Here is a 14,983-nt window from a genome sequence, read left to right as displayed (position 1 = left end):
TTGATGATTCCTCAGTCTTTAACCTTTACACCAATCTGACACGAAGAACTTAAAAACCACCCGCCCTGAGGATATCGAGAAGAAGGGCGTTTTTTCTTTTCCAACCATCATTAAAATCTGCAGAGGAATATTTTCTCTTCGCTTATCCGTGGTCAGGTTGCGGTGGCAGCAGGCTAAGCAAGGTGTCCCAGACGTCACTCTCCCCAGCCACATTTCCGAGGCATTCCCAGGTCAGGTGGGATATAAAATTGCCCCAGCGTGCTCTGGGTCTGCCCCGGTTCTCCTCCCAGTTGGACATGCCTGGCAAACCTCCAAAGGGAGGCGCCCAGGAGGCATCCTAATCAGATGCAAGAACCACCTCAACTGGCTCCTTTTGATGGCTCCCGAGGGAGCTCGGAGTAGAGCTCCCTCGGGATGTCTGCAGACCCTGCAGAGGAAACCTCAGTCACTACCCAAAGCTCATGACCACAGGTGAGGGCTGGAACGTAGATCGACCGGTAAGTCAAAAGCTTTTTCTTCACCACGACATTCCGGTCGGCCGCAGACACGCATCCATACATTTTCTGCAATTTGTTTCCCGTGACAACGGCTTTTTTCTCGAGATCTCCACTTATTTATCTCATTATCTCAAGATAACAAAGCTGGTTTTCTCGTTTTCTCATAACGACCGAACTTAAGGAATGCTGTCTTGTCTTAACAGAGCTGAGTAAACATTCTCCTGGTTACTAAGCTAAGCTAATGGGCAGCAGCTGTTGCTTCAAATTAAGACACAGGAGTGGTATTTTCTGCATGTAAATCTCCGCCAGAAAGCAACTAGGTATCTTTCCAACCTGGAAACTACGCACACACTGAGTAACCAACTCCTCGTTTAAATGTGAGGCAGCACAGTGACGGCAGATGACAGGAAAGAAAGTGAGACAAAATGTTTCCACACAGGTCCAAACTGGTAAAGTCATGGCACACAATAAATCATGGATAAGTGCTTCAGGAGAAGAAGGCCAGGCAGAGGACAAGGCTGCTTTCTCACGGCACGAATAAGACGCCTGGACCCGGTGTTCCCGATCCTACTTAAGCATCCCTCAATCTGTCTTGGACGGGAGATGAAGAACTGTCTGCTCCCCATTAGGCCACGCTCCTTAATCTTGTGTTGTGTGCATAAGAAACAATGTCCACACACTCGCACCACTGACTCACTGACTCCCACAACTCATAATGTGGGTTGATTTGTTAATTATTGTTTTGAAGTAACTCTTTGTGTCCTCCCGTTCTTTGTCATCGGTTCTGAGCCGGCCATGGAGACATAAATACACTGTGATGTTTGATCTAATTTACGGCTGTGGATCTGTGTGGGTGTGTCAATAAGTAGCCACAGGTGGGAGGTAGCATAGCCTGTTAAAAGGCCAATGTGCCGAATGTTGCTAAGTGCTCCTCGTGGTGATTCATGTCGGGCCTCTCCTTAAATAACATAACAAAGCGTACGGCCTAGCCCTGCTCTTTCTGTAAAGTGTCTCGCTTCTTCTTAAAGGTGAAAGGGACTCTGCAGGCCGAATGGAGTTTGGTAGCTCGTTCCACCACCGGGGGACGACTGAGGAGAAGAGTCTAGTTAGAGACTTAGAGCCCTGTTGTGATGGGAGTACCAGCCGCCTTTCATTGGCAGAGCGTAGTGGGCGGGACGGAGTGCAGACCTGGATGAGGGCGTTCATGTCGGCAGGAGACGTTTTTGTTGCCGTTTTTTAAGCGAGCAACAGGGTTTGAATGTGATGCGAGCGGCGACTGGGAGCCAGTGGAGGGATATGGGTTTTGGGTCGCGCTGCTGCGTTCTGGATCCTCTGCAGAGGTGTGAATGTGCATGCAGGAATGCGTGATATCACGAGAGCCTGTACCAGCAGGTGTGTTGCATGCTCTGACAGGTAGGGTCTGATCTTCCTCATGTTGTACAGGGCAAATCGGCATGCCCAAGCAATCGAGGCCACATGAACCTTAAAGGTCAGCTGGTCGTCAATATGACGCCCAGGTTCCGGGCAGACTTAGTGGTTTTGAGTTCAGTTTGTCTGAGCTGGATATTGATTTTTTTTAGCTTTAGTGCATTAGAGTGGAATCATTGATTATTTCATTATGCAGCACTGCACACTGCCTTCCCAACATCAAGTCAACTGCAACCCAAATGGACAATAACACAGAACAGATGACTCCTTGGCTTCCCGATCAGACCACATAACACAACAGACGTAACAGGACAAAACAGACTCTGGAGTGAACATAGCGTGCATAGCGTCACCCCGTCCATTAGGTTTGTGACGTCTCACACCTGCCAATCTGAACATGTGTTGTTCAGCCTGTCCTTGGTACACTGCAGATACAGTACAGGCCCAGCCATGGAGATGATGCTGATGTTGTCCCTGATATGACTTGTAGCACACGAAGAACACCACATGGAGATGTTTACAAAACTGATTTTCACTGGAGGGGATCTTTAGACACAAGTTTGTAGAGTTCACACAGAAGAGCAAAACATCATGTTTTTAACAGGCAACAAAGGTCACAAGTTTAAAATGAAGAAGTGAGAACTAGCTTCAGGTCGGTCAGAGTGTAAATCCACTTTGAGAAAGCTTCTGCTTTTTCTGTGAAATATTACTTCTGACTAAACTATACTTCTTTTTGGTCCTGGAATTAGAGGCTGTTTCATGGGATACCTTTCTGTTAATAAACAACCAGAAAGTCTGCGCTTCAACTTCCATCTTCCAAATTTGGGATTATCTTTTAAAATGTTTTTCAAACCCTGGAAAAAACTCCAAACATATTACAAATGTCCTGTAAACAGAACTACAAGACTCTAATACTGATGCTTCTTGTTATTTGGATGTCTCATTGACTTCCCTTCCCAAATGGCCTGTTTAGCTTCTAAAGAAACCAGATTGCACAGTTATTTTAATGTGTATCATCTGCAGCTTTAGAGCAGAGGTTACCAAAAGCTTCCCGGTAACTTTGAGGAGAAGTTCTTCCCATCAGTCTGTTACCTTTGTGAACACTGGCTCATACTATAAAGCTTTACACATCAGGAGTCTCAAACAAAGGTCCCTGCTAAGACAAATACTGAGGAACTGCAAAATGTGGCAGAATTTCAAGAAAGTCATGTGGTGTCATGCTGGAGACTGTAAATACGGAGCCTCATCTCCATTAACTAGAAAGACGGAGCAGAAAGTCCAGAGATAGACATTAGAATAAATACTCAGCATGTGTTGTGATGCACCTGCTGCACATTTGTATCACTTCCTTGAATTGTAAGATAATTTCCTTCCAGTGAAATTAAACTGAACAGCTTACGTACATACGTACAAATTCCCAGGACTCCCTATCTCATTCAAAAAGACCTAAACATGTAAAAGCCTCTGCTTCCACTTCGTGCTTTCCCTTTGCAGCACTGACATCAGTTAATGTTAAGTGTGTATGTCCTCCCTCAGATGGAGGTTTCCGGAAGGTCTTCAGGCTTTACTGAATCACTCTGCACAGGAACAAAGCTCAATCGGACAGCCTGAAAGCAGCTAAAATGTCTTTTTGTGTAGTGCTGAGGTGCAAAAGTCACGGCTATAATCACGTTTGTGGGTTTCAACAATAGAAATTACAAGTTATGCTGCTGCAAGCACTTCTCCGGCCATGGAAGAACTCGACCTTCAATAACAGAGGAGCTGTTGAGCATCTGATGTGACTGCTGTTCAGAAGAAACCTCAACACATGGGCCTAACCCACAGACTCCATCACATTAAGGCCTGTCAGCAGGGAAATCTTGGATGAAACGAAGCGAAATATAAAGAGAAACAGGCTTGAACAAAGAAGATGGCACGTGTTTGCGATTCCATGACACAAGGACGAACTTGACTCCAGTTATAAAATGTCCTTTTGACCGCAGTCTACAAAGTTTGGATAATATAAGGCTTGTGCAGGACACTTTGTGCGTCAGACCTCCTTATTTGCTGGTTTTGTGGTGCAACAACGATCTTGTGCTACTTATGGCTTCTTCACGAGACACACGGCTCATTTTGCTTGAATTTTTTAACGATATTTTGAATTGTTTAAAGCCCTTGATTAAAAATTAGAGTATCATTTATTACAATTCACTAAAAGTGGGACATGAATATCTGTACCACCTTTTATGCTAACACATCCAGTAGTTGTTGAGCTATTTCAGGACTAAACAATGTCAACCTGCCGTGGGTGTTAGCCTACATGAACAGTCAGGGGATCACTAAAGTCATTAAGATGGATCAACTGGGTGTTTGGACTGAGGTGGTCGAGCCACTGATCGGCTGCCACATATTTAAATCTCTGCAGCCACACAGCTAGCATTGCTAACAAAAAGGTATCTTATCTGCAGCCTAGAGCTAAAATCTGTGATATTTTAGGAATTTGCTGGATTCATTGATTCATGCTAACATGGGAACAAGTTTTTTGACACATGTTGAAAATGTAAACAGGGACAGTTATTGTTGGACAGAAAGCTTTGACAGGAAACAAGGAGGGAGACTTATGACGAGGACGCTATGCAGCTTCCTTCCAGCAGTTAGCAGTGTTTTGTTATGTGATGACGTTAGCTCTCGTCAGCACAGACAATACGTTTCTTTTAAATAGAGAACAGGACCATCACAGGAAGACAGTCAGCTCTTTTCCCGACCAAAAGGTTCTGCACAGATTCCCAGACAAAGACTGATTCATCTTCAAAAAAAAAAGTTTTTTAAAATGTGTATTTAAACATTTGTATTTCGGTGATCTTGATGGGACTTTAAAGAACCAGCTGTGAGCTGCATGCCATTAAAACTTAATTTTAAAATATTTTTTTTAATGTTTAAAATGAAATATTTCTCTCAGGTTTGACTTGCAGGATGTTAAAGATTAAATACAATGGGTTTTTTTTAAGACCGACTATGTGAAAGAAAATTTGCGTGACACGTTTTTCTAATCTCACCTCATGTGATGCTTCAGGTACAATATGAGTTTCTGTGATCTAAGACTGCATGATGATCCACAAACTGTTAGCCAGCCTCAAACAAAAGACTGTGTGGATCAAAGCATGTCGTGACATTTGATGTGTTTTTCCAAAACAAATTCAACACCCACACATGTGCCCACCGTCGCTCGCGGTCTGCACGCCACCTGTAATCAAAACAGCTGGTGGCCCGATGCACTTATCTTTGCAAGCAGTCGCACGAACACACACCTACACACGGAGTGAACATCCTCCTGTGATGGTGTTTCATTCAGGTCAGAAACGCGAGGAGAGATTTCGGTTTCGGACTGAGTTGCACTGTTTGTGACTGTCTGCAGGAAGTGTCCGGCTGTGCTGCAGCTGCTCTGCAAGTGAATCAACAGCAGCTGTGATTCTGTCCTTCAGAGTTTGAGAAAAGTATTATATATTTATTTTATATTATATTTTTTGTCATGTGTATGATGTCAAATCCTGCAGACATCCAGCAATTAAAGAAAGTGAGTTCAGTGAGTTTTGCACAGAAACAGTCGGTAGAAATGTCATTCAGAGGGACACTTTGCTTTATACTTTGATACTTTTTTCACATTTACTTCTTCTTTTACACAAGTATCTGTACTTCTACTTGAGTAAAGAAAACAGAAATAGGAATGTCTCACTGTGTTGGGGTTCCATTTCGCTATAACAACCTGCTCACTAGACATTATCCCGCCTATTACACAGCTTTTCACTTACCAAATAATAATTTCTATATGTAAATCAATAATTTGTATATGTTAACACTTGAAATGATGAAGGCACTTAAAATTACAAAGGTAAGTAGAAAATGTAAACCGTACTTTGGCGTTTCGTTTTTACCTCTTTTGATTTCATTAAAACATTTTTAAGAGGAAGATCTTGGGTTGATAAAAATGATAAGAATAAATATTGAACAAAATTTAAACCATACTCCAAACCTCTCTCAACTTAATCAGGTTTGAATGTGAATCAAACACTATTACTAAGCTTGTTTATGATTTTATTAATTAAAAAATGATTATATTTCTGTTTTCTGGTTAAACATAGTCTGTTACACTCACAGTGAGAACTGCGTCCATAGCAACCTAGCTGATATTACTCACCTTGAAATGAGCTAACCTAGCCGTTATTACTCACCTCAAATGAGCTAACCTAGGCGTTATTACTCACGTTAAAATGAGCTAACCTAGCCGTTATTACTCACGTTAAAATGAGCTAACCTAGCCGTTATTACTCACCTCAAATGAGCTAACCTAGCCGTTATTACTCACGTTAAAATGAGCTAACCTAACCGTTATTACTCACGTTAAAATGAGCTAACCTAGCCGATATTACTCACCTACAAATGAGCTAACCTAGCCATAACTACTCACGTTAAAATGAGCTAAGCTAGCTGTTATTACTCACGTTAAAATGAGCTAACCTAGCCGATATTACTCACGTTAAAATGAGCTAAGCTAGCCGTTATTACTCACCTCAAATGAGCTAACCTAGCCGTTATTACTCACCTCAAATGAGCTAAGCTAGCCGTTATTACTCACCTCAAATGAGCTAACCTAGGCGTTATTACTCACGTTAAAATGAGCTAACCTAGCCGATATTACTCACCTTGAAATGAGCTAACCTAGCCGTTATTACTCACCTCAAATGAGCTAACCTAGGCGTTATTACTCACGTTAAAATGAGCTAACCTAGCCGTTATTACTCACGTTAAAATGAGCTAACCTAGCCGTTATTACTCACGTTAAAATGAGCTAACCTAGCCGTTATTACTCACCTCAAATGAGCTAACCTAGCCGTTATTACTCACGTTAAAATGAGCTAACCTAACCGTTATTACTCACGTTAAAATGAGCTAACCTAGCCGATATTACTCACCTACAAATGAGCTAACCTAGCCATAACTACTCACGTTAAAATGAGCTAAGCTAGCTGTTATTACTCACGTTAAAATGAGCTAACCTAGCCGATATTACTCACGTTAAAATGAGCTAAGCTAGCTGTTATTACTCATGTTAAATTGAGCTCGCTGGTGAAGTAAATCACGGTGAACCGGACAGCAGGAATCAGTGCAGCACCTGATTGAGGTTTTCTGTCTCTTTACTGTCAGAGTCTGTTGACGTTCCCGTCTGTAAACACCGCCGTATCCCGTACTGTGTTCTTTTTAATGTTCACTTAATGTGCCGGCTTCAGTTTTGCAGATCTCTCTGTAGTAGCCTTCAGTTTTCGCATCGTTTCACCTTTATTGCTTTCTCTCCGCTGGTTTTTCTCTTTTCTTTTTTCCCCTCTGTAAACAGACCAACGTCAAATTTACCGGACTTCTTTCGCCGGATTGATATGATTACAGTTAGTCTTCCAGAGTGTGTGATTAGAGCCGCATACCTAGCAACGGTCTGTTCTTCATAGCAACAGTCATGTATTTAACACAGCTGTGTAATAAAGTTTTATAATGCTTAGCTTGTATGAATTAAAAAATAAATTTGTATCTTTTTCTTTGGATTCGTACTTAAATTTGAGTTAAATTGTGTGTAGTAATCTTTCTCCTTGGCACAGAGAAAAACAGAACACCTCTTTCACTTAATCTCCAGCAGACCAACCATTTCTTGACGAGGATGCTTGGTATTTTTCCTGGGAATATCCACTAGCCCCCAGTCAAAGCTATACTACAAATGCACGGTCACCAGTCAGGCATTGACTCCTCCATGATCGTGCTGACTAATTTCGCAAAAGACCACATGCAATTTTAATTTCATATCTCACAGCGACGGACAAACATTTATAATACGGTTTGATGCAGACCATGTATCAGGCTGAAATCAAGCAGTACTGATGGTTAACAAAAACAAAGTGTCAGGACTGTTTATGCGTCATTACACACTCTATTACTTTTCTCATTTTCAGCAAGTCAGTAACATTTCTGTTTACAGCAGTAACTGGTTGTTGTTTGTATTAGTTTTGTTTCCAGGAGACATGGGAGCGTTTCTGCACAAACATGTTCCTCAAAATGTTTTGTGAAATTATTCCAAGTTTAGTCATTTGGGTGCGTTGCGGTGTAAATTAAAGTACGGGATTGAGATTTCAAGCATCCTCCTCTGCCATCAGGGGACTCCGTGACCGGTAGAAGACCCCGCTCTTGCACAACACTTCTTCCACGAATGTCCTCACATTTCTTTGAAGGTCATTGAGCACTTCAACCAAGCAGATCTTGTAAACAGAGGATTCCCCACGTAGAACAGATCACTGAAATATCTTTGCAGTCGTACTTGGAAGGCATCCTGGCAGGAAACCCAGTGTTTGATCGACCTGACATTTCCTGGCAGAGCAGGTACTGCAGCACATTATCCTTCCAGACCCACGTTAATGTTCGAGCAGCTTCCAGTTCAGGGGAGCTGCACAGGAAAATCCCAGCAAGAAGTTTCCAGGTTTCATTTTCAACAAAGGCTTTGTTGCCTGGGGTCTGAGGAAGTGATTCCCCAGAAACAGTTTGGAACAGTAGATCAGCTGACAGTCACCAAACAGGCTGGCTGTAATCCAGCAGGTTCTGGTTCACATTAAAATTAAGTACACAAGTGCAGAGGTCACGTTCCTTGGCTTCAGGGAAGACCTCTTAGCTGGCTCTCCACTCTGTGGGTTTTATGTTGATGTAGGGGAATTTTTTTTCTGAGTCAAAAGAACGAATATTGCAGAGCCTGAATCCTCAGAGAAAATGCAATAGATTTAAGTATATCCATTAAAAGTGCTTCTTTTTACTAGTGAGAGGCTGTAAGTGACAATTCTTTGCAGGGATTGCGTTGCAGCCATTAAAGTCTGTTTCATGGCTGCAGGTTCAAGCAATCTACTAATGCGGGGTAACACTACAAGATGATGAAGCTGATTTGGGGCCTGATTCCCCCCTTCAGACTAAAGTAAGCAAAGTCCTGATGTTCTGATGGCTCTAAAGATGATCTCTCCAGATGTTGCTGTTGTGTGACCGATGTTAAGAGTGGTTTTACTTCCCCTGGTCTGATCAGAGGAACGTCATGGACCCATTTAAAAATATCCTGTTGTGTGGGGGGAACCGACTGACTGAAGGAGGAAGCACAACAACCGTAGCCATGGCAACAAAAGCAAACGTGCAGCATAAAGTAACATGTACAGCCTGTGTTCACGCCGTCTCCACCTCTTCATTCACAGTTTGTTCTTTTCTCTTTTCACTATCATCGCCGATTCTTCCTGCCCGTCGTCCGCCATGTTTGTTTACTCTAAAGTCTCGTTTGACCGCCTGAGATTCTGTGAGATTTCCAGCTGTGAGAGTCGGACTCTGGTTGTTGGTGAATTAATCTGTTAGTGCGTGGTGTACTGTTTGGGTCAGATCGTTGCTCTCCACACGCAAAAACTGTTCAGCCATTATCTGTCGTCGTGTGTGGACTCGCTTCCATTTTACACATCTGTGAAAATTTAAACATCTTTCAGTGCGGGCCAGACTTTAAGACGTTTGTTGCCTAAAACTTCTTATGCATTGTGTGATGTACATCTGTTTGTAAAGATTCGGTACATTAAAGTTTAGATGTAATCAAATCGAATTTATATAAAAAATCTTACTGTTCAGAGATGTTATAGATTAAAATGGTTGTTGTGCAGACTTTTCCAGATGAGCTGCAGGCTATGAACCGATTACCGATTTTAATCTGACTGCCTCATGTTCCTGATCAGGCTGAATCACTGACGTCGACTATGTTTCCAAGACGTATGAAATGTAGGACAGTTTATGTTCTGCATGCCTCGGTCTGCTGCAGCCGAGATGTTTTGGAAACATGAGGATTCCCTCCTGTCTCTTTCCCTTGGTAACGGGACACAGAGAAAGTACTTTAGATAACAAGTCGTCTGAAGCCAGTGTTGTGGAAACCCTGGTATCCAAGATACGCATGCAGAAGTTCAAAAGGAAACTATATATTACTTACTTTGTGAAAGGAGAACATTTAACTGTGTGGGTGTCAGAGAAATGAGCCATGAGGAGCAGGAGTTTCATCACACGAGCAGCTGCAGCCTTGGCCTCCCTCTGCTGGTGTTTCCTCTGCAGTATACTGGAATTACTCCGTCTGAGTCAGCCTGTCGAATGTCACCTTGTTTGAACTCTGATTGCAAGAAGTGTCACTGGGAGTTGTTGGTTCCACTTCTGTCAGATGACACTTATTTTCCTTCATGTGATAAAAAGACTGATACCACTGTCGTCTGTGTTTGAAGTGTGTCCCTGGAGACAGGAGGTCATTAGCCTAGCTTAGCTTAAAGACTTAAAGCAGGGGAAGCAGCTAGCCTGGCTGTGAATGAAGTGGGATGGTGATAGCTTTCACCTTCCCACCTTGCATGATGGTTGGGTACAAATCCAACAACGGCGCTGTCACACCTTGAGTCTGTAACAATTTGGTCTTTGATTCTGATCAAACAAACAATGTTACATTTTGCCTCCAGTTTGGTTTGTGTTCACACGGCAGCTTTGAGCAGCGGACCAAAAGTTCTGGGTTCTGATTGGTCAGAATTTCCACGTGGTAAAACTCACCGCGCACAGAGAGAGAACAAGAAGAGAGAGAATCACATACTTTAATGTTGTCTGAGTTATTACTTTTATCGGACATTGTTCCACAGATCGATCAGTTCTCCTTCAGTTTTTCACTGAGCACTTTGAATACCTCATCCTGCTGCCTGGCTGCGTGGCTGTCTCTGCAAGAGTCAACATCCGTTAACAACCCACAATGCACTGTGTTTTGGTATGCTTCCTACATTAGATCCTACTTTAAGTCCGTTTATGGTCTTGCCTGAATCAAACCGGTCCGTGGTTCGTTTGGAAACGGACCGAGTTCGTCTTTTCTGGTGGAACCACGGATGGTCGTTTGGTCTGCACCAAGTTCGAGTTCGAACGCGCCTGTCCAAAAGACCCGGACTTTCCGGGTGAGTGAAGTCCGAAAGTACGGACCAAAGCGGTCAGATGTGAAAGCAGCCTTTATGCTAAGCTAGGATAATCGCTAACGTGTGAACTAAAACCCAGCTCTGCGCTGAAATGTCCTCATTGACATGCTGCGTTTTAGGCTTTCTCTCAGCTTTAACACGTCAGCTGCAAATTATCAAAACCATGTTCCTGGAATAAAAAACCACAAGCCAACTTATGAACAAAGACTAGTTTGTAATTTGCATTAATATTGTATCATAAATTGCAACTTTCAGCTTCAAATTCTTGAAATTTGAGAAAATGACTTCTACTTTGTTCACAGACACTTGTGGGTGTCTGTGGCTTCAAAAGATACAGATAAGAAATGTGACTCATTTGGAGGCGTCTCTAATCTCTAATGCACATCTGAGTTCTGCAGAACTCAGGACAGTTTAGAATTAAAATAAGGTGTGTCCGGCTTTCCTTCAGCATGAACTGACTGTATATTATACGTCTTTATGGTTTCGCTGAAACATTAAAGAAACATGTATTTAATACGCTGAGAGAGGAGCATGCAGCAGGCAGATAGTCATCAGGCATGTCTTGTCTGGCACCACGATCACATTCTTATCGTGACTCCGATCATGACTTCCTGAAAAAGAACACTCCCCGTCATTGCTGAGATAACCTCGGCTCTGCATGAGGAATCGGGGTAGGCGTGTTTTGCTTTCTCTTTTTCGGCAAAGTCAGAGAGAAATACAGCAGCTGTAGCTAACTCGACTACATCTGCGACCTGAAACTAAACAGGGAGACTCACACGTTGGAATGAAAGTAAGTCGTCCTGGTGTGGTCGTGTGGATTGGGGACTTTATGACAGTGAGACGTGTCACCAAAGTGCACCAAATGTGGATGAATCCCCCGCTGAAAATAGTCCCACATGTTTAAAAATAGTTCATTTAAAGTGAAAGGAACTCTTTCAGCAGATCAAATCTTTTGTACAAAACAAGAAAAAGCCAACGTTGTGCAGAGAAAAAAAGCTTATGTAAGAGATTATTTTTACTCCCTAAACAAAGACAAATAAATGACCCGGTTTCACAGCAGCCTTGCATGAGTATGGTGGCCTTTTAGGTTCAATTAATCCATCCTGTCCTGACATGTTTACACTGTGAGGGCTTTCCTGTTTGCTAACAACAAAGCTTCTCTCTTTAAAGTGGAGCAACAGTTTAATCTACACTGTGTGCATGTTTGCATTATTTGTCTAAACATGCGGTATGTTTATCGCCCGCAGCAGCAACACTCTCGACTCTCACGGAGGCTTCAGCCAAGAAAAGCAGGGAATTCCTAGAGCGACATTATGTAAGTTTGGGGGTGGAGTTCACTCTCTCACCAACGAGCAAAAGCCAGTCTGAGATCTCCTCTTTCATAATGTTGGTTAAACTATTGAGAGAGCTACGAGGTCATCGATACGTTCAGGAAATTTCACTTGTGCTCTGATCCAGGACTGATATCCGATATCAGTAGGTCATTGACTCAGATAGCTGGATCAGGTAACAGTAGCCCATTTTACAAGGATTAGTACCCCTCTGTTTCGTCTTCTATGGAAGACGAAGTCGTTCCGCCTCTGAGCCGGCATCGGAGGCAGTAACAGAGGCGTAATGGCGTCAGTGTAAAGTGTGTGTGTGTCTGAAGCACACACCTCACACCTCACACACATGTTGCTTCTGGGGGGGTAGATGTCAGACGAAGCGATTTACTGCACGCTGCCTTTTTTACATTTTCCAAAGGGAAACAGTTTAAAGTGAGTGATACATATGAGCGTTAAAGAAAGCAGGATGAGATTTGTTGTTAAAAACCACCAACCAGAGAGATACGAGGTACGGCTTTGTCCACAGGGGGCGCCAAAATCAACACACACCGAGCTTTAAAGATTTTTTACCAAGCAGGTTGCAGGTGCGCAATTATTGATTATTTTAATAACACATAACTAATTCAGAAACCTACTTTTATTTATTTAATTCAAAGCCCAGGTACAGCCTCAGTACTGATGTCGATATCAGTATAATATTGACACTAACAGTGTTGGAATGTGCAACGAGTCAATGACTCACAAATGATCCAGTTTGACACATGGAGGAAACGAGCTGTGACTCACCGCCGTCGTCTGTCATGAACACTTTGTTTCTGTTATTTGATACGAGCAGCATGTGCCAGCTCAAACCGGCGCCAGACACGCTCAGAGATGCTTTCTGCATCATTCACAAAGATATCGCAGGATTCAGAAAGTCCAAAAGTTTACACGCTATGTTACCCAGAAAAGGTCTCTTCAGAAAATGTGCTTCAGGATCAAAAGTGAAAGCACTCCCTGCAGCCAACGCGAAAGATATACTTTTATATTATTGAATTAGACTGTAAATAATCATGCATAAGAAATACTCATTGCTTAACTGTTTTAAGAGACAATTTTCAACCTTTTCTTGAAACCAAAAGTTTGTTGATTTTAACATATTTGAATTGTTTAAGATCAAATTTACTCTGGCAGCTTTCAGATAAATGTTCTGCCTCTGAAATGTGGAGCAGCAGAAGCAGAAATTGTCAGGACAGCGCTGCCTCCTGCTGGTAGTGAGTGGAACTTACATTGCAGGCCTCAGTGTTGTCTTGTCTGTGTGGAAGCAGGAAGGACAGGGCCTGCAGCTCCCCGTCGCACTCGTCCACAGTCTGGTTCAGCTCCTGGCAGGTCGTCACCACCGTGTAGAAGTGGGTGGGGATGGGCAGGGCGTCAGTCGTGAACCTGGACAGAGAGGGAGGGCGGAGAGAGGAGAAGCTGGGTGCTGGTCTTTGTTGGAATATCGAGGGAGAAGCACATTAATAGACATTGGTGAAAGGTGTAGGTGGGGTATTAATAACAACACAGTATTTTACACCAAGCATGAAGCACTGATGAAAGCCTTTGCATTTGCAGTATGTAGTATTATTACAGACTGGGTGTCTGTGGCGACATTCAAAAATCACAAGCGGCGCCCAGTTAGTGACGTGTTTTCCATCAGCCAGCAGTGGTTGGTCTGCCAGAGAGGGTAGGCGGAGCTAAGCGGCTGCTTTTCCGGTCCAGTTCCCCACCATGACACTTACTCTTTTATCGTCTCTGTGGTGTCTCTGAGGCCGTCGTAGTTGTAATCAAAGATGGGTCCAGCAAGGACATTGATGCCGTTCAGTTCCTCTGCATAGCGCCTCAGCAGCGTGCCCTGCAGGTAACTCCATATTCCTGCAGACAGAAAGAGGTGAGATGCTGCAATTAAAAAAACTAGATAAACAAGATAAAATGTTAATCAAACTGTTTGCAAGTATCTGTTCATTGAATAAAAGACTGATTTCGTAGGTTGTTTGTCACTCACTTTGAAAATGACCTGATGAGAAAACATCAAAAACGATTCCTCTCTAAAGGAATCTCCTGAGAGAGCATGTGTCATTTAATTTTATTTAATACGTTTATTTTAAAAGCGTTCCCAAAACTGCACGTCAATGATTAAGCAACCCATTAAATTTAATCCCAGTAATCGCTTCTTAAGTACGCTCGGGGGAAAGCTGCAGGAAGAGGGGAGGAAAAAGTCTGTTGAGCTCCCTTAGATGGGCTGGAAAACACAAATGTTCTTTACAATCTTTATTGTGTATTTTTGATCCCTCATAGGGCAGTGTGACCTCCTCCACGAGCCGCCACTAAGTTTGCATTTACTCCAATTAAAAGACACGAGACTGAAATCATCTTTTCAAAATAAAATGACTAAACATTGTCCTTCAACATCGAGATTTAACCAGTCAGTTTAAGGCCAACAATAAAGTCTCCACACAGACTCAGAGCTGACAACAGTGATACATGATCTGCATGAGACAGCGATTCAGAGAGAGAGAGTGTTTTGTCCTGATAAGTCCTCTCTCTACACAAACAATGGGTATCAGGCGGTCCTCGCTCAGACCTGACATCACTCCTGTCCTCTGTCTCATGTGATACGACTCCCTGCTGCTGGTGTACGGGAAGAGAGAGGACACAAAAATCTGATAATCGCAAAGAGCCGAATGACACCGTCCTCATC

The 14,983-nt window shown here is 42.9% G+C and overlaps 1 protein-coding gene across 1 annotated transcript in view; it reads right to left on the bottom strand.

The window, feature by feature from the left end:
* The window catches only part of enpp2l (ectonucleotide pyrophosphatase/phosphodiesterase 2-like), a 40,051-nt gene that overhangs the window by 4,699 nt on the left and 20,369 nt on the right, over positions 1-14,983 (bottom strand). Inside the window, exons 23-24 of the mRNA XM_069680966.1 lie at positions 14,025-14,157; positions 13,533-13,686 (exon numbers count right to left, since the gene is read on the bottom strand). Of these exons, the coding sequence (XP_069537067.1) occupies positions 13,533-13,686; positions 14,025-14,157 (287 nt within the window). The remainder of the gene's footprint in view (positions 1-13,532; positions 13,687-14,024; positions 14,158-14,983) is intronic.

The sequence above is a fragment of the Semicossyphus pulcher genome, unplaced genomic scaffold, assembly GCF_022749685.1.
Source record: "Semicossyphus pulcher isolate SPU_LCO1_2020_fin unplaced genomic scaffold, fSemPul1.0.p SCAF_5, whole genome shotgun sequence".
Taxonomy (NCBI): domain Eukaryota; kingdom Metazoa; phylum Chordata; class Actinopteri; order Labriformes; family Labridae; genus Semicossyphus; species Semicossyphus pulcher.
Note: the sequence above shows the minus strand (reverse complement) of the source record. Positions and strands in the feature narration are given on the sequence as shown.